The sequence below is a fragment of the Heptranchias perlo genome, chromosome 7 (assembly GCF_035084215.1).
Source record: "Heptranchias perlo isolate sHepPer1 chromosome 7, sHepPer1.hap1, whole genome shotgun sequence".
In the NCBI taxonomy this organism is placed as follows: domain Eukaryota; kingdom Metazoa; phylum Chordata; class Chondrichthyes; order Hexanchiformes; family Hexanchidae; genus Heptranchias; species Heptranchias perlo.
This window is the reverse complement of record NC_090331.1, coordinates 57145981-57170607: the sequence shown is the minus strand read 5'-3', so window position 1 is coordinate 57170607 and position 24627 is coordinate 57145981. Positions and strand designations below refer to the sequence as shown.

Here is a 24627-nt window from a genome sequence, read left to right as displayed (position 1 = left end):
CAATTTTGACCAGGAGGGTCTGCAGGTCACCTTCCACAAAGTTAAAGGCCCTCTTCCTGGCAGCCATCTTTTGTGATTCAGCAGCACTCATCTGTGAGAAGGGAAAGATTTGAGACAATAAGAGATTCTCCACTGAACAACTTAAATGAATTAATGAAAAATCTTTAAGGCAGAAAGCAGTCTATCACTTATCTTGCACTCTCCAGCCTAACTCTGAAGGAAACTTTTTTGCCCTCCATTTTTATAAGGCTCCACCGTAACACTTTGAGACGCCATTTGCCCCCATATGCTAATGAGATTGGCAGGAAATTTTGGTGTAACTTAACGTTGGCAGAACGGGCGCGGGAATGGGTATAATTTCGGAAACATCCTTTGGGATACCTCCCCACAGGAAATTCCATCCCATAGTGCTAAGTGTATTTTCTGTCTGCATTCTATGATGGTACCAAACAGGCTTGTCAGACCAGGCCATATATCCATAACATACTGAACCTAAGCGTTAAATTTTATTTTAGCCACTTGACCAAGTGAAGTATTCAGGTCAAGCAATGTTAGAGGGAGGGGGATAATTGGACCAAGGTAGGGGTGGCAGATAGGAGGGTTGTGGAGGAGAGGAAAGGGAAGGGGAGGAGGAGGGAATGTGGAGAGTGACAGCAGGAGGGAGGGTGATAGAAGTAGGACGGGACAGTTGGGCAAAGGTAGGGAAACCACTTCAGCATTGGGAAACAGCCTCAGCCTGGGGTGGTGCAGGCTGAAAAACTTTCTGCGCAGGGGTAGGAAGTGGTTTGATCTCAGCAAAATGTCTCAGCAGGACGAGAGGGTGTTGGGGGTGGGGGATGAGGGAAGGGACTGGAAAACAATCTCTGGGGGAGTGTATTGTATTGGCTGCCTGACAATCACTTGCAACAGCTTGGTTGCAACATTGTCCAAGTGGGCCGACAATGCGGGGGGGTTGGGGAAGCTGAGGACTCAGAGCGCCTGGCACACATGGATTGGGGGGGGTGTGATGTTACCTGGTTGCAACCAAAATTGTCTGGGAATACTCAGCGGGAGATGGAGGATGGTTTGTTGTTCCCAGGAGGAAGAATTTCAGCAGGGGTGGGACAGGTAGTGAGGTTGTGTGGTGCTCAGGAGCTCATTCCAGCAGGGGGCAGGTAGGTGCCCCCAGGAGTTCTTTCAGCCCAGACTGCATTCTCCGCAAGGCCTGGGTTATATTGCTGCATCAATCTTTGCAGGCACTGAAATGTTGAACTTCATGAGGGACAGGGTTTAGGGCGGCCGATTCAACAGCTATTATGACTGGGTTAGAGCAAGAGGGAGATTGAGGGCGAGCCAATCTGTAACTTGGTGATGGACAGTCAACTTTTGCATGGAGGGAATTTAAAATTTGTTGCATGTGTTACTAAAATGTTGGATGGACTTTCACAAGCGGAGACCATAGAGCGAGTCATGAAGGGAGGTCACTGAAGCCCTTGGGGAAGGCCTGCTGAAGGATGATTCAGCATGTTAACATTCATTTGGGTTCATATTAAATTCCACTGGCCAAGGCCCTTAGATTTACTGGCAGAATATATGTTTGCCTTTTTTTTTTAGTTTATTTTTCTCCACTTGCTGATCTTGTTCTGTCGAGTTTCAGGGCCAAAATCCTGGTCAGTGTGTGGGCCGGGATTGGGGGGGTGGGGGTGGTGTTCTGATTTCTAGCTCACGGGTGGTGGGGTGAGTTTAATTTAAATTGCCGGAGACTACTTTAGCTGTGTTCGTTTTGGTACCATCATGTAACGTTAGGTTCAGTGCAATTGCAGTCCAGTAGTGATGTTATATTATGCTTGCAGTGCCACCTGCAGGTGCAATATCATTAGAATTATGAGACAACTCATTGTTTTCTAATATATTTTAGTTAGCTAATCTGACCTTGTTTGAAATTCATGAGGTTGGTATTATGCATTAGACAGGTAAATAATGAGAAAAATCCATTTGATTTTAGAAAGGAATAGGTAACTTGAAGTTTTACACTACTCACATGGTTGAGTGTACAACACTGAAAGTCATTTGCACATTTCTGCACTCTTGTTATCCCTTCTCCCAAATGCTTATACAAATATGTACTGCCCTTCCTGAACCAGTCTGTTCTTATCTCATTTACAAATTTTTCTGTCATTGTGGTCATATAGATTGCCCATCTTAAAGCATGTGCTGACATTGAAACCTATACAACAGTAATCTGATGTACCGAGATACATCCAGACATAATTAGGAACATAGGAACAGGAGTAGGCCATTCAGCCCCTCGTGCCAGCTCCGCCATTTGATAAGATCATGGCTGATGTGATCTAGCTCCATATACCTACCTTTGGCCCATATCCCTTAATACCTTTGGTTGCCAAAAAGCTATCCATCTCACATTTAAATTTAGCAATTGAGCTAGTATCAATTGCCGTTTGCAGAAGAGAGTTCCAAACTTCTACCATCCTTTGTGTGTAGAAATGTTTTCTACTCTCACTCCTGAAAGGTCTGGCTCTAATTTTTAGACTGTGCCCCCTACTCCTAGAATCCCCAACCAGTGGAAATAGTTTCTCTCTATCCACCCTATCCGTTCCCCTTAATATCTTATAAACTTCGATCAGATCACCCCTTAACCTTCTAAATTCAAGAGAATACAACCCCAATTTGTGTAATCTCTCCTAGTAACCTAATCCTTGAAGTCCGGGTATCATTCTAGTAAACCAACGCTGCACTCCCTCCAAGGCCAATATGTCCTTCCGAAGGTGCGGTGCCCAGAACTGCTCACAGTACTCCAGGTGCGGTCCAACCAGGGTTTTGTATAGCTGCAGCATAACTTCTGCCCCCTTGTACTCCAGTCCTCTAGATATAGAGGCCAGCATTCCATTTGCCTTCTTGATTATTTTCTGCACCTGTTCATGACACTTCAATGATCTATGTACCTGAACCCCTAAGTCCCTTTGGACATCCACTGTTTTTAACTTTTTACCATTTAGAAAGTACCCTGTTCTATCCTTTTTTGATCCAAAGTGGATGACCTCACATTTGTCTACATTGAATTCCATCTGCCACAGTTTTGCCCTTTCACCTAATCTATCAATATCGCTTTGTAATTTTATGTTTCATCTACACTGCTTACAATGCCACCAATCTTTGTGTCATCGGCAAACTTAGATATGAGACTTTCTATGCCTTCATCTAAGTCATTAATAAATATTGTGGATAATTGAGGCCCCAAGACAGATCCCTGCGGGACTCCACTCGTCACATCCTGCCAATGTGAATACTTACCCATTATCCCTACTCTCTGTTGCCTTTCGCTCAGCCAATTTCCTAACCAAGTCCGTACTTTTCCCTCGATTCCATGGGCTTCTAACTTAGCTAACAGTCTCATATGTGGGACCTTATCAAATGCCTTCTGGAAGTCCATATAAATAACATCCATTGACATTCCCCTGGCCAGTACTTTAGTCACCTCTTCAAAAAATTCAATCAGGTTTGTCAGGCACGACCGACCTTTCACAAATCCATTCTGGCTCTCTCTGATTAACTGAAAATTCTCGAGGTGTTCAGTCACCCCATCCTTAATTATAGACTCCAGCATTTTCCCCACAACTGGTCTATAATTCCCCGGTTTCCCTCTCTCTCCTTTCTTAAAAAGCAGAGTGACGTGCAATTTTCCAATCTAGAGGGACAGTTCCTGAATCTAGAGAACTTTGAAAGATTATAGTTAGGGCATCTGCAATCTGCTCACCTACTTCCTTTAAACCCTGGGATGGAAACCATCTGGTCCTGGGGATTTGTCACTCTTTAGTGCTATTATTTTCTTCATTACTGTTGCTTTACTTTTGTTAATTTTATCGAGTCCCTGTCCCCGATTCAATATTAGTTTTCTTGGGATTTCCGGCATGCTATCCTCTTTTTCGACTGTAAATACTGACGCAAAGTAATTGTTCAACATGTCCGCCATTTCCCCATTGTCAATGACAATATCCCCACTTTCAGTTTTTAAGGGGCCAGCACTGCTCCTGACCACCCTCTTTTTCCTACTATAACTATTAAAGTTCTTCGTATTGGTTTTGATATCCCTTGCGAGTTTCTTTTCATACTCTCTTTTTGTAGCTCTTACTATCTGTTTTGTGACCCTTTGTTGATCTTTGTATCTTTCCCATTCGCCAGGATCTGTGCCATTTTTTGCCTTTTTGTATGCCCTTTCCTTATGTCTTATACTGTCCCTTACCTCTTTAGTTGTCCATGGCTGTTTTTTTTGGCAAGTAGAGTTCTTGCCCCTCAGGGGTATAAACCGATTCTGTATCATGTTAAATGTTTCTTTAAACATTTCCCACTGATCATCAGTCGTTTTACCCATTAACAGATTTGCCCAGTTTACTGTGGACAGTCTCTGTCTCATCCCATTGAAGTCGGCCTTAGCCAAGTCTAGAATCTTAGCAGCTGATTCACTTTTTTCCCTTTCAAACACTACATTGAACTCGATCATGTTATGATCGCTATTGGATAGATGTTCTCGCACAGTTAAGCTGTTAACTAAATCTGGTTCATTACTCATTACTAAATCTAGTATGGCTTGCCCCCTTGTTGCCTCTAGGACAAACTGCTGTAGAAAACTATCCCGGACACACTCAAGAAATTCGCTACCTTTCTGACAGTTGCTGGTCTGCTTTTCCCAATCTGTGTGAAGGTTAAAGTCCCCCATTAAGACCACTATGCCTTTCTTACACGCTTGTCCAATCTCTGCATTTATACAATCTACCACTTCAGAGCTGCTGCCAGGGGTCCTATACACAACTCCCACTATAGTTTTAGATCCTTTCCTGTTTCTCAATTCAACCCATAAGGTCTCTGTTGGCTGCTTACCTCTCGTTATATCCTCCTTTATCATTGAAGTGATATAATCTCTAATCACTAAGGTTACTCCTCCCCCTCTTCCATTTTCCCTATCTCCCCTGTAGACCTTATAACCTGGTATAATTAGTTCCCAATCCTGACCATCCTGCAGCCATGTCTCAGTAATAGCTATCAAGTCATACCCTCCAATTTGAATTTGAACCTGTAGTTCATTTAATTTATTCCTTATACTCCGTGCATTTGTATATAGAACTCTTAGTTGGGCCACACACCCTAGCCTGACCTTCAGATTTGATGCTGGGTTAATCGCCTTACGCCTTCTAGTTTTCACTTTATCTGTAGTGTCTAAAGTACACTTTCTTTCTGCTGCTCTACGCTTTTCCCTTTCACTTGTTCTTGAACAACTGTTTGTACTATTTGTATTGTAAATTTCCCCTGGGTCTTCCCCTCTCCTGCTGCTCTCAACTTTATTCCCTTCTGACTCCCTGCTCAGGTTCCCATCCCCCCGCCACTCTAATTTAAACCTTTCCCAACAGCACTAGCAAACACCCCCGCGGGGACATTGGTCCCGGTCCTGCTTGTGTGTAACCCTTTCCCGCTTGTACAGGTCCCACCTTCCCCAGAACCGGTCCCAATGTCCCAGGAATCTAAATCCCTCCCTCCTACACCCATCCCTGCAGCCACGCATTCATCCTATCTATTCTCCTGTTCCTATACTCACTAGCACGTGGCACTGGTGGTAATCCTGAGATCACTACCTTTGAGGTCCTGCTTTTTAATTTATCTCCTTACCCCTTGAATTCACCCTGCAGGACCTCATCCCTTTTTTTACCTATGCCGTTGGTACCGATATGGACCACGACTACTGGCTGTTCACCCTCCCCCTCCGGAATGCCCTGCAGCCGTTCCGTGACATCCTTGACCCTAGCACCAGGGAGGCAACATACCATCCTGGAGTCACGTTTGCGGCCGCAGAAACGCCTAACTGTTCCCCTTACAATTGAATCCCCTATCACTATAGCCCTGCCACTCTTATTCCTCCCCTCCTGTGCAGCAGAGCCGCCCGTGGTGCCCCGAACTTGGCTCTTGCTGCTTTCCCCTGATAAGCCATCTCCCCCAACAGTATCCAAAGCAGAATATCTGTTTGAGAGGAAGATGGCCGCAGGGGACTCCTGCTCTACCTGCCTGGTTCTTTTACTCTGCCTGGCGGTCACCCATTTCCTTTCTGCCTGTGTCATCTTTACCTGCGGTGTGACCACCTCACTGAATGTGCTATCCACGATAGTCTCAGCATCGCGGATGCTCCACAGTGAATCCACCCACAGCTCCAGCTCCGAAATACGGTTAGCCAGTAGCTGCAGCTGGACACACTTCCTGCACACGTGGTCGCCAGGGACACTGGTCGTGTCCATGACTTCCCACATAGTGCAGGAGGAGCATATCACAGATGCGAGCTCTGCTGCCATGACTTGCCTTAGAGTTACACTGCGTTCACCTCTTAGACTCTCCTCCCACTCTCGGTCTCTCCTTTTATACTGTGCTCACCTCTCGGACTCTCCTGCCTCACCTGCAACGTCGCACAGTAGTTGCCTCTTGTTGCAGGTCTGCTGCTGCTTCTATCCCCATTCTCAGTCTCCTGCTGCTCAGGTCCGCCGCCGCTCTGCGGAAAAAGTTAGGAAAAGCCAGGCAAAGTAGCACCTCCTTCCCCCACTTCACCGAACTCCCACACTCACCAAACTCTGCGGTGTTCACTCTGTGCTCCACTGCACTGTCTGTATTTACCTGACCTATATTGTAGTGAAACATGTGATGAGATATGTCAAGCACATTAATCACAGGTTGGAATAGTTTCTTTCCCAGTCTAGGTTTGCACCCCAGTTGGTATCAGGCAGTCTCTGCCTGAGTTACTCAGTTTTGAGAATGGGATGTCAATTGGCTGGCTTTTACCGCTTGTTTATATCCATCTGAAACGCAGGTTTGTGCTGTGAACTGCCTACTGACTACCAGGCTGAGACCAGACAGGCTGGGAAATTCCTCAGAGCTGCCTCGGTCATCGGCCAGAACTTTGTCAGAAGTGTGTCACAAACCCACTTCCGGCAATGTTACGGCGGCAAAGCGGGAGCAACTTGGAGGAATTTACGACTGTCTGAAGTAACTATACATTATGCATTACCCTTTGTGTACATAATGAGGATTTAAACAAAATTAAAAATTAACTTTGTTTTTAAACAAGCTTTTTATAACAGAGAGTTTTCAATAGTTGATGAATTTGCATTGTTGTTTTTAAGGCTATTATTTAGTTGATGTATGTATGAGTTTTTCCTTTGATATTGAAGAAAAGCAAAGTACATCATGCCATATATTTGTTAGTTGTAGAATAACGTCATGCTTGCAAGCAATAAATGTCTAGGGCAAAGTAGTGGATGAAAGACCAAGGCAACGTGGTGGTTGCCTTTAGGAGAAGCCAAATTATTTGCAGAGGACTCAAATCTAAGCTTTTAGTTTGTTGCAAGAGTGCAGTAAAAATCTTGATGTTCCCATTAATTTGGATCTGTCTGATTCAACTTAATATTTAGCAGTAGAAATTTACAATAAATCATTTTTACAAATGAATACCTGAAATGTTGGGTGTGTTTTGAATATGGTAGAAGACCCTTAATACGTAAAAGGATAACAACCTCGATAATATGGTCAAGATTATTATTTTAGCTAGCTGCATCCTTTAACCCTTATGGGCCTAGACTATTATTTACTATATCTGACAGGGTATAAAATGGACTGTTGGTTTACTTTTTCATCAAGCATAAAATAGAGTCATAGATATTGTTGCTATTTCTAGGTTTAAAAAAAACCTTTGGCTTTTCAGTGTTTTCAGAATATGTTTAGAATACACAGATTCTTTGTTGAATTATAGGTAAAGGAGCTAATAAAAACACAAAATGAATACACTATCTAATGTGGAACTGCGTAATATAAACCTGGAGGGTATTTGATTTGATCACTGGTGTGTGCTGAGTTATCCGATCTCAATTGGAGCAACTGTAGGGGTACCACAAAGAGGCCTCAGTGCTCCTGGTTAAGTGAATGTAAAAATTAAAATTCTCATTCCTGATTCCTTTTAATGATTCCTGTCTGGAAATTCACACACATGATCAGGGTCAGACACAGCTGTAATGACTCCCATGATAGAATAATCTGCCAGCACTTCCTGTCCAGGCCATCTGAGTAAATTTTGATTTCCAGTATGATTGGTGCACTGCGGAATTGTACAAGATAGCACGTTCAGGAAAGAAGAGTATATTGGAAGGAAGTGAATAGAAGTGAGGATTGTTCCTCACACCTTTCTCACGTGTAAGCAAATTTATTGCAGCTGATTGTGGGAAAATAAAAGAGAAAGACATATTTATTTTGAATGTACAAACTCCCCACCAATAGAAATTACCTTATTAACACATAAGAATGAATACTTGCAGACTACGCCTTAAAAAGTAATCTTAACCACAATTTTAATATTTTTTTTAAAAGGTGAAAGTCAGACATTTCTTTCTGGATTCTAATTTGCCGTCTGAAGAACAATGAAACTCTGATTGACTTCATCTTTACCAAACAATTAAACTCTGATTGACTTTTGGCTCTGTTTACTTAACAACAATAGACTTTGTGACTGTAGAGGGATCAAGCTCCACCTTAACAGCAGAATAATACATGCACAATCCTGCACTATAAAACGGCACATCATCCAACTTACTGTGAGAAACCACCAAGTGAGATCCGCTCGCAAATTGCTAATCATAAGCTCCTTGAGCCTAGAAATTAGTTTACGCCAATTTTAAGGCACCAAATGGGCGCAGGCGCCTGAAGACGGAGGCGCGAGGATTGAAATAAATCGGTCCTCACTCGGGCCTCATCTGTATTATTGCGGCGAGCTGTTGGAGCCTGTCGTGCTTCTGCAGGCATTTGCCCATCAGCAGAATTCATTTTCGGGCTGACTGCCTCGCTGGCAGCGACTCTCGGGTAAATCCCGGAGGAAACCGATTGGAGCCATCAGAAGTGCTGTGGTGCCAGGAGGAGTCTCCTGCTCATCCTGGCTCCACATCAATTTAAATGAAAATTGTTTACACTTACCTTTTCGGTGGCAGCTGCTGGGTCGGCCTCATCCATACCCAAAAAACCTGATGCCTGCCAGTGCAGCCCAATTTGGCAGAGGGGGTTCTAAAGCAAGCATTAGGCCCTTCATTAGCATATTCAAGGGGCCTAATGCCTGTTTTAAGCAAACATCCCGGACACCTAAAATATGGAACGACTTAATTTCAGGTTGGAAGCCTTGCAGGCGTCCTTGGGGCCCAGGATGTTGGATCCCGAAATTGGGCCTTGTTGACACCGTTTTCCGCCTGTAAAACGGGCACAACGCGGTCCAATTTCTACTTCTTTTCTGGCACGCCAAGCCAGTCATTGACCAGGACCCTTGAACTTTATGAACAATTATAACTGCCTTATAATTGTAACAATAAATACAATTTCATGCATTTGCCTTTTTGGAGCAGTAGCCTTACAGGGGCAGCCCATATTAGCAGATAATCTAAACAGTGTTCAAGGCCCAAAACTATTCATGAGCAATGCTGTGAAAGATTCACAGATGTGTGTGTGTAAGTAAAACTGTGTGTATGTATGCACTTCCTGTTGTCATGCTCTTGTCAGTATTGTGTCACATCTCACTCCTTTGCCACACTTACTCTTGACATTGTCACGCCTGAGTGATGCCTGTTTATAATTAAGCTCAACTATTCCTACTTACGATTATATTTACCTGTTAGTCCTTCCAACACTATGTGGTGCTAGTAGATGAATTGCTCTTTCCCAAGTCTATTTATGTAATGTTTTTTTAATTTTCTATTTCCCCACCATCTTTTAACATTTAAATTGATATCCCCTTCACCTGGTTGTGGGCCCACAGGCACCATTCCATCCTGCTCCCACGGGCTGGTTGATTGCATCCTCTTCGGCTACTCCTGGGCTTCCAGGCATCGTATTGGTTCTGTTCATGGTCCCTGTTTTATACTACTAGCTGTGGCTTCTCCTGGGCATTGAGGCATTGCCCCTGTCCCACTCCAGGTAGTTGCCCTCTCTGGCCTTCAACCATCTATTGTAGTATGAACTGTTTAAAAATATATATTCGTCTCTTTGGCCTGCTCTTCTTTAAAGAACAGTTATGTTCTTTAAAACCTTTGGAGTCAGCCTGCTGAGGGTTTGGGAGTCAGACAGATAGGTGGGATTGGCGGATGAGGCAGAAAGGAATGGAATGGAGGCTGAGGCTGAGACCCGCAGCCCCATCCTTGCTAAGCTCCACTGTCTCCCTGTCCCTCAGTGAATTGACGCAAGATTCTCATTTTCACCTCCGATACTTCCATGGCCTCATCTGCTCCCTTCCTCTGCAGTCTCCTCCAGCTGTATTTCCCTGCATGTGTCCTCCACTCCTCTGACACCGACCTACTTCTCTTTCTCTGTTCTAATAAAACTGACCCCATGTTTCCATTTGATGTTGCCAAGTGGGAGTATGTGAATGATGAAGAGGAAGGAGCCAAGGATAGAACCCCGAAAAACAACAAAAGTGACCATGCAAATATGGGACGAGAAGTAATAGGAGACGATGTAGTATCAGGAATGTGATAATCAGGGGTGGAACTACGAAAGAGCAGTGTCACAGAGGTGGACTGTGAATGAAAGACACTCCATCACCATGTCCCCTCCTTGCTTTCAAAAGCCTCCTTAAAAGCTCTTTTCATCAACCATGCTTTTTTCCCTCTCCTAACGCCTCTCTCCCGCATGCTCGGTATCCACTACATTGTGAAGAAATCCAAGACATCTGTCTGTAAATGAATGCTATAGAATTGTAAATTGGTAAGAGAAAGTCCCTCATCAAATTTACAACAAAGTTGAGTTTCCTTTTGGTGGTCTATCTAGGAATGTTTCTATGCTGTCAAACATAGGCCTGTGACCTCAATAAATTGAAGACTTTGGTAAAATCTAACAAGTGACTTCCTGTTGTGAAATACTTGAATTAATTTTAAGATAAATGATGAGGGGGGGGGGAGAAGAAGAACTGGCAAGATAAATTGTTTGTCTGTCTGAACCAACTTAGTCCCCTAAATTTAGCCATTGCACTATGTGCTGCATCCAATACCCAATTGTGTGTTGAGTTGAAAGACCTTTGTGTTTTTGTACACTTAAAAACTCAGGCCTTTTAGTTGGAATTTACATGTCTGCATATTTTCTGCTTGTGACAGTTTTATTGTTTTTGGACGATTCCCACGACCAGTCTTTGCAGGGGAACTGTGTGATTGTTGCTCACGTTACCAGTTAAAAGATACATTGAAGCTCCTGAAAACTTTTAAAAATATGACCTAGGATATTATTTCTGCTTTAAATATCCTAGTGACATTTTTCTGGCTGACCGTCTGTGTTCAAGTTGATTTTTCTTTTCTTGCAGTGATAAGTGTAAAGCCAGAGGTTTTACGGTTATTGTGGATGGACGGAAATCTCAGTGGAATGTGGTGAAGACGGTTGTACTGATGCTGCAGGTGAAGTTTCTTGACACTTACTAGATACTCATCTAACTCACTTCACAAGATATCCAAATTAGATTGTCTTTGTTAGTCTGTTCCAGTTTTATTCATATCCATTAAAATCTACATGATGGTGCAGAAAGCATGCTATCATATCCCTCATATACTAATAACCCCATAAAATTAGTGCTGTTCAGAGGAAGGCTGGGATTATGCAAAGAAACTGGACATTTGGCAGCGTGTGAAGGGTTGTACGATGATGGAACTTGTAGTCTTTTCTCCCTAGGTATTTTTTTAGTAAATAGTTAGTTGGCTTGGTAGCTTATTGAAAACATACAAGTTAGATTACTATGTGAAATTCATATAAAATTTTCCCCTCTGTAATTACGGCTGTAAAAACACAGGAGAGAGATTTATTTGGTTTTGGACTGAAGTATTGATGCTTTGGGCCAAGCCTTGCATATTTGGCTGCTGTATCTTAGTGTTGGGAAACTTTGAGCTGTATGAGTTCTTGGCTGCTCAGCAACCTCAATTGTCTGCCAAAATTCCACCTCTCCTAATGACTTTTTAACATTGGTCTTTATGTAGTATTTTGAACTAAGTCAAACAATTCAGCATTTATGTAGATACAGGAATCTGTTGTGATTTGTAGGATTGATTGTCCATCTCAATGGGGAAATTAGTGAATTCTATTCATGTACATAAAAAGATGTGCTTCATTAGTTATCTGAACAATGGTAATGTAGTACCAACAAAATTAACCTCATGTTGGTAAATGCAATGGATTCAATTATTAACCTCCATGATGTCAGCCTTATTTTTGTAGAAATAATATCTATTATCAGTCTTTTGGGTCAGATATTCTTTTTGGCTACGGAATACTTTCTTCTGAAGGTACAAGTAATAGTTATGTTCTTGGGCTGACAAAAATCCCAATGCTGTACTAATATATCCACACCCCAGAACTTTTTATTTTCTCTTTCTTCCCCCTTCCTCCCCATATTCCCATATCCTGACACCTCACTCTCACTACACCCTGGTACCTCCAGACGCTGAAATTCCCCTCTCAGTCTTCCCAGAACCCCCACTGCAGTGCTCCCAGATCCAAACATCACACTCCTTCACCACCCTCCCAGCACTGTCAAAATGTAGAATCCCAATTCAATTAATGCCACACTGACACACTACTTCCAGACCTTGGAACCCCCTTTTTGTCTTGCCCCACTACCACCATCATCCTAGTGCTCTCACTAACCCCCAGAACCCTTCTTTCAGTACTCTGATACTCCAATACATCTTTTTCCCTGTGCCCCAATATTCCTCCCAACCCAAGTCCCTCCCAACCCCTCAAAACAGTGATATCCTTTTGCTCTGAACACCAGGAGCTTCAGCCCTGATTTTCTTTCTTGCAGTTGGCTTGGAGTTCAGTTGCAGTTGGGGGATCGGCTTTCATGAGTGCCCCTAGCAGTGGAGAAACCTGTATTACTTAAAGTAATTCTCACTGGTCTCTAGGGCAGGGATCAGGTCCAATCATGGCAGGGGGGCAGGGTGGGCATTTCTGCAGTGGTGTTGGGCACGGTGAGTCGCAGTGGTGGGGAGTACATCTGGTAAAAAGCTTTCACCATTGTCCATTGTAATACTACCAGACATTAAAGATGACCAACCTTCTCTAATGCTGGCAGACCGTCCTAGTGCTGACAGATTCCATGCTTGCACCCCTTTCTCCAATCCCCAGCTCTCTCAGATCTTGGGACTTCTGCGCCCCCCCCCCCACCCCGACCCCGGTCTGCTCAATTATTATGCTTGTTGTAGGACCTTTCGTGAAATTGGTCTGGCACAGCGCCTGACTCACCACATGATAAACTCGCCCAGCAACTCATGATGCTAGCATTCAGCAAGAACTCTGCAGGAGTGCTTTTAAAGGGCTCATCAACTCCATACAGGTTAGTTGCTGGTTTGTCCTCTTGGACTGCTGGTTAACTTCTGGGCCTTTTTTGGCAATTTTCAGCATTCCACAAGGGAACTCTAACTTCAACATTGTGCTGGTGCTGCACTGTTTTTGTCTGCTTTGGAAACAGGTTTATATCAGTCATGGGTGGTCCGATAGGTCTGACTTTGGGGCTGGAGGACGAGGACGAGCAGTGAAGATAACAGGAGAGAGTCATGAGCAGCTGAGAGAAGAGGGAGGAGGAGGGCACTGTGCAGGAGGCCATACCCCAGTGGGTCTTCAGTGAACACTTCTCATCCTTCAGCTTCACCGGGGGAGCCTGTCACCAAGCAATGCCAATTGTACAGACAAGATTAAGGATTAAATACATTTACTGTGCTAAATCATCACAATGCAGAAGAAAAAACTTGAGTGATGGCTGGCTCCAATGATGAAAATCCATCCTTCAAAAAACCATAAGATTTTCAAAAATAGACCTGTCGCAGAAGGAGATAAAGAGATGGAGGGGCTTAGGCAGGAAATTCCAGAGTGTGCAATTTAGCCGGCTGAAGGCACAGTTACCTGTGGTGGGGTGAATGGAGGGAGGGATGCACAAAAGGCCAGAGTCAGAGGAATGGAGAGTTCGGGTAGCGTGGGTTGTCGGGCTGGAGGAGTTGGGGAGGGGCAAGGCCATGAAGGGACTTAAATGTGAGGACAATTTTAAATTGAAGGCGTTGGGGGATGGTGAGCCAACATAGATGAGTGGGACCAGATGTAGGATAGGATACAGGCAGCAGAGTTTTGGATCAGTTGAAGTTTACACGGGGTGGAGGATGGGAGGCTGGCCAGGGGCGCATTGGATTAGTGAAGTCTTGATGAGGTTTTCAGCAGCAGATGGGGTGATGCAGGGATTGAGGTGGGCAGTGTTACAGAGTTGGAAGTAGGCAGTGATGGAGACTATGAGGTCAGAAGCTCAGCTTGGGGATGAGTAGGACACCGAGATTGTGAACCGTCTGAGACGGTAGCCAAGGAGAGGAATGGAATCTGTGGCGAGAGTACGGAGTTTGTGGCGGAGACTGAAAACGATGGCTTTAGTCTTCCTAGTATTTAACTGAAGGAAATTGCAGTTCATCCACGATTGGATGTTCGACAAGCAGTCTGACAACACAGAGACAGTGGAAGGGTCGAGAGAGGTGGTGGAGAGGTAGAGCTAGGTGTTGTCAGCGGACATATGGAAGCTGAACCCATGTTTGCAGATGTTGCCAAGGGGCAACATGTAAATGAGGAAGAGGAGGGGGGCCAAGGGTAGATGCCTGAGGTACTCCGGAGGTGACAATGTGGATGTGGGAAAAGAAGCCATTGATGGAGTTACTCTGGCTTCAATCGAATTGGCAAGAGTGGAACCAAGTGAGGACTATCCCGCTGAGCTGGACAATGGAGGAAAGGCGTTGGAGGAGGATGGTGTGGTCGGTCATGTCAAAGGCTATGGAGAGTTTGAGGAAGACCAGGAGGGATAATGCACCTGACCACAGTCACAAGGCATGTCACATGTGACTTTGATTAGAGCCATTTCAGTGCTGTGGCAGGGTCGGAATCCTGATAGGAGAAATTCAAAGATTGTGTTGTGAAAAAGATGGGCTTGGATTTAGAAGGTGACAACACTTTCAAGAGGAAAGAAGAAAAGAGATGGGGCAGTAGCTTGCGAAGACACAGGGGTCAAGGGTGGGCTTTTTGAGGAAGGGGGTTATGACAGCATTTTGAAAGGGAGAAGTCAGTGTCTGAGGAGAGGGAACCATTTACAATATCGTCTACCAGAAAGGGAAGTTGGGTCTTCAGCTGTTTAGTGGGAATGGGGTCAAAGGAGCAGGATGTATGTCTCATGGACAAGATGAGCTCAGAGAGGACATGAGGGGACATGAGGAAGATACTAGAGAAAGATGCGGGTTCAGGGTTGGGGATCGGGGTTGGTTTGGTGGGCAAAAAGAAAGGGGGGCAGCACAGAGTTTGCTGAAGGAATGGTTTCATTCTTAGTGAACTCCTCTCACTTGTTGGACGCGAGGGTGGAGGGGACAGAGGAGAGTTTTTTTAAAGATGGTAGTTAAGAATGGAAGCCAGGGGTTATCTTAGTTCTTCAGGTTGATCCCGGAGTATTGGATATTTTTGGCAGAAGAGTGAGGAACAATAGAGCTTAATACAGTCTAGCCGGACCTGATGATGGATGGTTCGTCCAGTTGTGCGCTAGATACACTCAGGTGTCCTTTGGACTTGAGGGAGTGAAGGTGGGTGCCATACTGAGGGATTAACTAGGATGAGAGAGAGTAAAGGCTTTGCTGGGGTCACAGGCATCAAAGGTGGAGGAGAGGCAGTGGTTGAACAGATGAACAGCTGTTAGACAGTTGGGATTTAGTGCAATTGTAAGTGACTTGGGGGAGAGTTTTTCCTAGGGATGGACACAAGGAAGTTGGAAAGGGGTAGAGGGATGTGGATGGTGAGGAATACAAGGAAGTGGTCAGAGGTGGCCTTGTCTGATCGTGATCATGACGGATGGCAAGGTTGAGGGGGTGGTTGAGAAAATGGGTAGGAAAATTTATATCGAGGGAGAGATTAAGGGAGGCCAGAGGGCAGTGAAATTAGGAGAGAGGGCATCGGGAGCTGAGATGGAGATTGAAATCACCGAAGATGAGGAGTCATTCAGTACAGAGGCTAAAGGAGGAAAGGAGGGAGTATATCTTGAAACTCGGTGAGGTTTGAGGGGCATTGGACAATTAAGATTTTGAAGGAGAGATGAGAGGGGTGAATCAAGATGATGTGCTCGAAGGAGGCGAAAGTACAAGAGTACGAGATTAGAAAACATTTCTACACACAAAGGGTGGTAGAAGTTTGGAACTCTCTTCTGCAAATGGCAATTGATACTTGCTCAATTGCTAAATTTAAATCTGAGATAGATAGCTTTTTGGCAACCAAAGGTATTAAGGGATATGGGCCAAAGGTGGGTATATGGAGTTAGATCACAGATCAGCCATGATCTTATCAAATGGTGGAGCAGGCACGAGGGGCTGAATGGCCTACTCCTGTACCTATGTTCCTAATACGGGGAAGAACCAAGATGTGATTCGGTGATGAAGGCCATGCTGCCAACATGGTGATTTGGACGGGGCAGGTGCTGGAAAGTGTAACCAGGTGGGGAGGCTTCGTTCAGGGGCAATTATCGAGAGACTCCCTGTTGTGCTCCAGGGTCAAATCAAAAAACTGACTCCAGAATTACACTGTGTCTTTTGTATGCTGTGCAAAGGAAACCAGTTTGCAGTGGCACAAAGTGGTGATGTTACTGTATTCATGGTAGTTTCCCTTTCTTTGGTGTCATTTGTCCCTAAATAATGATCTGTTTTAAATATCTTAGGATGTATATATATATGTGTGTGTGTGTGTGTGTTTATAGATAGGATGTATGTACCAATATAATATGATTACTTTAAAATCAAAATGTCACTATGCTTTGAAACTGTTGACATGATCTTTTCCATCGTCCTAAAATAAGATGACTGCAGCATGACATTGAGAATATTTCAAATATGCATGTGTGCAAAAATAAACCACCACTTAAGTCTGCAGTAAGTGTTTATATGCTGCACATGTCATCGTAGAAGATTTATAATCTTGTTGACCAGGCGCAGTAAAATCATACCAGGAAACATCAATGTCAAGTATTTATTGTGGTGAAGAGATGGATCTAGGAAATAACATTGACATTTTGACTGCATGACAGTATACGCTGATAGGGCAGAATAGAAAGTCTGAAAGCATTATATTAGAACAAACTGCACCATTTCCATTGTTTTAAAACAGATATTTTTCTTCTTACTAATTTTCTCCGGCTGCTGACATTGACTCCTTGTTGAGGTCCTGTTCTATGGGCACCAGTTGTCCAAGTGGCAGTTTTTCACGTATTAGGTTTGAATATGAGTATTTACAGTCCAATCCGGTCCTCGTTGATGTCCGTATGAACACTACCAGCAAGGCCACTAAAAAAAAAATCATGAATAGAAACTCTGGTCAATTTTCCCATTCTTAACCTAGGCGTACTGAGACCAATTGTTGGGTCCTTACTGCCTAAGAACATCTAACTCAACGTGGACCAGGGATTCAAATTGGAAACTTTTTCGTCTCTGTAGCTTGACTACTGATTGAGCTCTTGGGGGATCCCTGAACTAATTTCTAAATCCACTTTCACTACACTATTACGTGATGAGGACAGCGCACTCACGTACTCCAATAACGTGTTGTATCTGGGAAGTTTTTCCTTTGCCCAGCAACTTACCCAGTGGTGACCCTGTCCTGAACAAAAACACAGTTGTCCTGAAGTTTCACAGCGAGTTGCACTAGATTTGTACCAGTGAGTCTGGAATTGTGCCTGTTGATGCTCTGCAGTGCTGAATGTGCCAAAGTTTTTTAGTCAGCTCATTCATATATCCATTAGTAGTTTTCTATTTCAAATCCCATGTAAACTGAGAGTATTGTGCTTGTGGTGCTTGGAAATTAGAGTGCAACCTTTGAAACGGCAATTCTGGCTGAAGATTGGAGCAGCAGGTAAGTAGGAAATTGTTTCGATTACCTGATTTCACTGTCATGACTCATGTATGATTTTAACCCACTTTGCAAGAATGTCTTCCACTGGAGGATTAGTCGTAACAGTCGAAGAAAGGATAATGGCATGGCAAAGAGGAACACAAGAGGGGCTTGGTATTCAGTGATACTGACTTCTTAAATGTTCCTTGAGTAGATTGAATTGAAGAGAGAGAGAGAGAGAGACTGCTGAATCTCCATGGGAGAAAGCCTCAAAAAAACCTGTTGTGCCATGTGGAGGGAGGTGGCACTGGCACTTAGTGCCAACTCTTCCAACCCAAAAGTACAGACCAGTGGAGCAAGAAATTCAGTGACCTGACTAGGGCAGACAGGTAACACACCAGGCTCTCTCCCTTGTTCTTCACCCTTTAAAATTAAGAGTTGCACAACTAACTGTTCACACAACACTCTGATTAAGGGAATCACTAATTCAGAATATTACAGTATGTATTGCCATCTCTTCTAATAGCAATTACTTGCATGCAGATACTTAAAACCCCTTTGTCTACTTTAACAGGATGATACCACCACCTCTCTTACATCAGCCATCTGAAAACACACGGAAGACAGTTCTCGATTGCTAGCCTTCACCTAATTCACTCAACCTTATTGCAGGAGAAACTTGCACACAATGTCCATGAGAAACAGGGGACCAGAGGGGAAACCCCCTACATTAAGGAGCTAACCTCTTATGAGGAGCAGGCCAAGGAAGTGTTGGTGTGGCCTAGAAATCATGGGCACTTGTCTAAAAAGAAGGGTATTCGAGAAACATCAAGCACACCTACATGCAGGCTCTGGAGTCAGTTTTGAGGATGCGTGGCAGCTGACAGCTGTGACTCGGGAGCCTGTTGTCCTGATTTGTGACAACATTCTTTGCAGGCAGCTTCACTATGGCAACAGTTCGCCACCTAAGAATTGACCTGAGACCAGTTGGTTCCTCCTCCTTCACGGAAGTACAGACCGCAGTAGGGTTCAGATTAGACAGTACCGTGCGAAGTGGCTCCCAAGCCCTGGTGTCTGGGATGTAGGCCCCTGCATGCTGGGACTTTTAGTATCTGATATCTACTGTTAGACCAGGCCTCCCACAGATCTGGGGTCCAGTGGAATAGTGATGTCTAGAGTCAACCTGCCTGCTGTCTCATGGAACAGCAGCAAAAATCAGATATCCAATCTTCCCCCTCAGAGCACTATGCTAGTGGCATTCAGGAGGCACACAGGCTACCCAGCACAGGATCCAGACATGCAACCAGCAGTGAGTCCTTCCCAGGAGCAGGCTCCATTGAGGGTAGGGTTGCCTCAGTTCCATGAGCCTTTCGTACCACAGGAGCAGCCAACCACCTCTTGCAATACTGGCCCTGAGGTTACACCTTGGAGAAGCACTAGAATAAGAGAAAAAATAAAGAGAATAAGAGAAAGAATTTAGCCTTGATGCGGAAGCATGATGTTAGGAAAGAGTAGGTTTGCTCCTGTTCACTTTGGATTTTGCTGTATTAAAAGAGAATATGCATTTACATCGTACTTTCTTATTCCTGAAGAACTCTCACTGTGAGTGGGGGAGGAGGGGTCAAAATCTTCTGGTGGCCTCACACTCCCATGGGCAGTCAGAAGTAAGTCCAAAGCTGTCTTTTTTGAATGCCAAAAAATTGCTCTTAAAATGTAATTTCTAGCTGCAGTAATTGCTACTCAAACTTTCAGCAATCTTCAGGCTCAAACTCCTCACTTCTGTAAGTCTCGATTGATCAAGTGCAATTGGAGGATACTCGCATTTTAAAGTCAGAGGCATGGCCAGTTTTGTGGTTGGAGATTCGTTTGGACGGAAGGTTTAATGGACGGACATTAAAGATCAAGGAGACTCGTACACCTAATTCACTTGCGTCCAAAATTCCACAATCTTTTATACCATATAATTTGTGCACAGATTACTGTTATATCTTGACACAAATACGGAGGAAACTCCAGGCCAGGATATTTAGGGTTGCAGTATAACTGGTCCTCATTTAATTATATCTCGATTAGATAAATGGGGACACAGTAGAAAAAACCAGATTACATTTGGAAATTCAGGTGCTTTGTTTTTGGTGTGGAAAACTGGTCTGAATAATTTCTGCCCAAATCTGCTGGCCAGTCAAGTGATTTTAGGCCCCAGAAATGCCGTAAACAGCATGGAATTTCATGCCAATATCTCCAGCATTCTTTGTATGATTGGGGAGACTTCTTGATGGAATTTAGCATTTTTTGTTTAAAAAATTGTAATTTTCTTAAGATTAGACTAAACAGTATAAGAATAAATTACTTGCTTTTATCCTATGATTGGCATGCAGAGTCTTGAATTGTACGTGGCTATAATACAGTCCAAGATTAAAAATCGACTCTTTTGTCTGTAACCAATTTTTTTATGTTGCCTCTTAGCATATTTATAGTAGCAAACAAGAGCTAAATAAACATATCATTTGGCTTCTGTTCACTACCTCACATATAAATTAAGAAAAGTTAACTCCTTGGCGTTTCTAAAAAAAATTACGTGCATCAGGTGTTGTCTTATACTTCACTTTCCTGTCACTATTGGCAGTTGTAAACAATTTCACAACACCAAGTTATAGTCCAGCAATTTTATTTTAATTTCACAAGCTTTCGGAGGCTTCCTCCTTCCTCAGGTGAATTTCACCTGAGGAAGGAGGAAGCCTCCGAAAGCTTGTGAAATTAAAATAAAATTGCTGGACTATAACTTGGTGTTGTGAAATTGTTTACAATTGTCAACCCCAGTCCATCACCGGCATCTCCACACTATTGGCAGTGGCTGTGTTGGAGGAAACAAAAAAGTGGCCACTGTGAACCGAACGACCTTAATCTTCCTTGTCTTCTCTTTACAGGTACAACTAATAGTATGTAATATTTCCAGTATCTCTGTAAAAAACACTACATGTGAAAGTGATCCAGATTTTCTTCTGTTACCTAGAATGTGATTCCTGCTGAAGTGTCTCTGGTGTGTGTGGTGAAACCAGATGAGTTCTGGGACAAGAAAGTGACTCATTTCTGCTTCTGGAAGGAGAAAGATAGACTAGGATTTGAGGTATGTGAACACTGATGTGTTTTCCAGCATTGATATGACATTCTTGAAATTGTTTTACCTCGTTTACAGTGTGCAATATTATTTTGCATTCATTATGCTCACTTGTCATTGTAGAAATGAAAACCAGGTTCTAATGATGGTAATCAATATCTGCAAATGCAAAATCTTCAGAGTTACTGCACATTGTACTTCCTGATGTTTGAAACCATGATAAATATTTAGTTTTGAAACACTTATATTACATCAACAGCTATTGTTCTCAGTAGGTAAATTATACACATCTTCTTTCTGGCTTTCTGAAAATTACATTTTATGTAAATAACAGAGTTATTTATAGCTGGTGGTGTGAAAATCATCGAATTTTAATAAATTTGATCTATAACAATTGACTCATTATTTATTGTATTTTGATAATTTTGTTAAGTGGCCTTTAATGGGTTTATATTTATATGATTGCTACTTAGTACAAGGCAGGAGCCTACTGAGGTTCACATTTTTACTTAACTTCCTAAAAAGTAATGTGAAGGAAATTGAAAGAATGAGTATAACTGAGCTTTTGTAACAAATTAATCAAGTTCTTAGGATTGGGCACTTTAGGTTTTTTTATTTGTACTTGAAAGTTGATAAAAGATGGATGAAAGAAAATATATTTATTGTGTTCTTACACAATAAAACATAATTTGGCTAAGTGACATTGCAGTCCATGCTATAATCACAGTTTCCTGGTTGTTTGTTCAAATTAGATTTGGCATATGTTGGGTGCAAAACCCATCACTGCTGTAAGTTACTATATCAAAGGTTCAATTATCACATAATAATTGTGGCCAGATATTTGATTCTGACAGCTTTTGAATGATTCAAAAGTTCAGCTCATTAACTTGTTGAAAACGCTTGGGAATACACAGTAAAATCTGCATATTATGGGCCAGAGGTTAACCTAACTAGCTGTTGAAAATTTACTGAAATGGACTGCGTGGACTGAACTGGTTAATACCAGGGAATGGTAATGAATATAGCATTCAGGGTATAGAATGTAAAGCAAAGGTAGTGGTCAGAAAATATGGTGAATGCAGGCTTATATGTCAGCATCCCCTGGGAAATAAGACTAAGAAGGAAGACAATTTGCAATATGAAGAAATAAGAAAAGTATGTGAAAACAGGAATGTTATTTTAGTGGGTGACTTGAATCAATCAAATACATATTGGAAAAACCTGAGCGGTTTGGAGCCAGAATAATGAATATAGATTATCTTTGTTTTGGGGACCTTGTTGCTCATATCTTCCCTTGATATATAAGTGGGCAGAAAAATGGCAGCTGAAATTTAATGCTGACAAGTTTAAGATACTGCACATAGGAAGGAAAAATTGATGACACACATACTCCATGAATGGTGTAGAAATATCTATAATATGACTGATTTATGACACAGTGCATTGGGGAAACCATAAGAGACAGTGCTCATCTTGACCTGGTACTTATTCATGACCCAGATATTGTACAGAAAATGAAAGTTGTGGAGCCCTGAGGGATAGCACCACAGAATGATTAAATTCAATACGATCTAGGATTTAGATATTCTGAAGATGAGACGCCAGTTATATAACTTTAAAAGGGCTAACTTCAAAGAAATGAGAGATCAACTCAAACAAATTGATTGGGAGAGGGTGTTCAGCAATACTTCCATGGAAGAGAATTGGAACACCTTTGAAAGACTAAAGCTGAGCATGCAGGATAAGTACATACTGAGATTCACCAAGCTTAGACTAAGCAAGCATGACCTTAAGTGGATCAACAAACAAATCAAAAGTTTAATAAAGAGGAAAAATTACCTCTATGAATCCTGCAGAGAGAAACTGTAAAGGGTTCACTTGGCTAAATAGTTCAACATACTATTGACTTGAGTATATTGAGGATGAGTATAAGAACATGTTGAGACATGTTAATAGAGCAATCGGAGAGGAAAACAGAGATCTAGAAAAGCCATAGCTGAAAAGGCAAAACAGTAAGAAGTTCTTCTAGTATTTCAACAGGAAGAAGATAGTCAGGGAAAAGGTGAGAACCACGAAAGATGCTGGAAACAGAGGATAAACATGAGATGCTAAATATTCACAAGGTTTACTTCCTTCAAATATTCACAAGGGAAGATATGAGCAACAAGGTCCCCCAAACAAAGATAATCTAGGCAAAGTTAATGACTGATATATAACTAAAAGAACCGAAAACCACTGAATCCCAGGAATGGATGATTACCCCAGAGTGCAATGAGAAACCAGGAAAGACATTGTGATGCATTGACAGTCATTATGAAGGAGTCACTGGAACACTGGGGAGGTGCCAGTATATTGGAAACAGGCCACAGTGGTGTGTCTATTCCAAAAGGGCAACAAAACGCAGCAACCGGGAATTCAGATCCATTAGCCATGCTATAATCCCGTGTAAAAATAATGGAATTGTTTATCAGGAGCAAACTTGAAGATTATCTGTACAATAATAACCGAGAGTCTTAACATTGAGCAAGTTCTTGACTTCTTTGAGAAAATGATATCTCAAATGGACTGAAAACCTGTAATATGTTGTACTTAGACTTTTAAAATCATTTGACAAAGTTCTGCATGAAAGGCTATAAATCAATCGCAAACCTGTCAGGATTCAGGGAAAATCTTGAGAAAGGATAAGAAATTCCTAAAGGGTGGAACACATTGGATGCTTGTTAGAGAAGTTATGTCAGGTGGGGGAGGTACTAAGCAGGTTGGCCCAGGGCTCATTGTTGAGACCGTGGCTGTTTCTAGTTTCAATCAATGACTTGAATTCAGAAACTTAATGCAAATTGGTCAACTTTACAGATGATACCAAACTAGGGGGGATAATGGAATCAGAGGAGCTAGCTCAGAAATTACAGAATGTGTTGGACAAAATATGTAAGTGGGCAGAAAAATAGCAGCTGAAATTTAATGCAGACAATTATAAGATACTGCAGATAGGAAGGAAAAATAGTTGGGCATACATACTCCATGAATGGTGTTGAAATAGCTACGGATGAAGTTTAGAGACATTTAGGAGTCTTCGTAGACTTGATGCTCAACATGTTCAACCATTGCAGAGCAGCAGTCAACAAAATCAATGGTATGTTGAACTATTTAGCCTGAACAGTAGAATACATGAAAGGAGTCTTACAACACCAGGTTATAGTCCAACAGTTTTATTTGAAATCACAAGCTTTCGGAGGCTTCCTCCTTCGTCAGGTGAGTGTAGGATTCCATAAAGGTAAAGCGTATATAGTCAGAGAACAATGCCTGGTGATTACAGATAATCTTTCCAACTGCCCGTTATCAAAGCAATCAAAGGACTTGAATGGTGTTCAGACAGGGAAACATTACATACACGACTACCGAATACACAAACGGTCACAACACAAAGACAGAGAGAGAGAGAGAGAGAGAGGGAGACACCCGAAAGGCAGAGAAAGAGATAAAATGACCAGTTGTATTAAAAACAGATAACTTTCTTTTCCGCTGGTGGGGTTCCATGTAGCGTGACATGAACCCAAGATCCCGGTTGAGGCCGTCCTCATGGGTGC

At 42.7% G+C, this 24627-nt stretch overlaps 1 protein-coding gene across 4 annotated transcripts in view; it reads left to right on the top strand.

Annotated features, from left to right (window-relative positions):
* sestd1 (SEC14 and spectrin domains 1) overlaps positions 1 to 24627 on the top strand; it is a 129094-nt gene that overhangs the window by 31897 nt on the left and 72570 nt on the right. For all 4 annotated transcript variants that reach the window (XM_067987654.1, XM_067987655.1, XM_067987653.1 and 1 more), the window contains 2 exons: positions 11354 to 11444; positions 20936 to 21049. In XM_067987654.1, coding sequence (XP_067843755.1) covers positions 11354 to 11444; positions 20936 to 21049 — 205 coding nt within the window. The remainder of the gene's footprint in view (positions 1 to 11353; positions 11445 to 20935; positions 21050 to 24627) is intronic.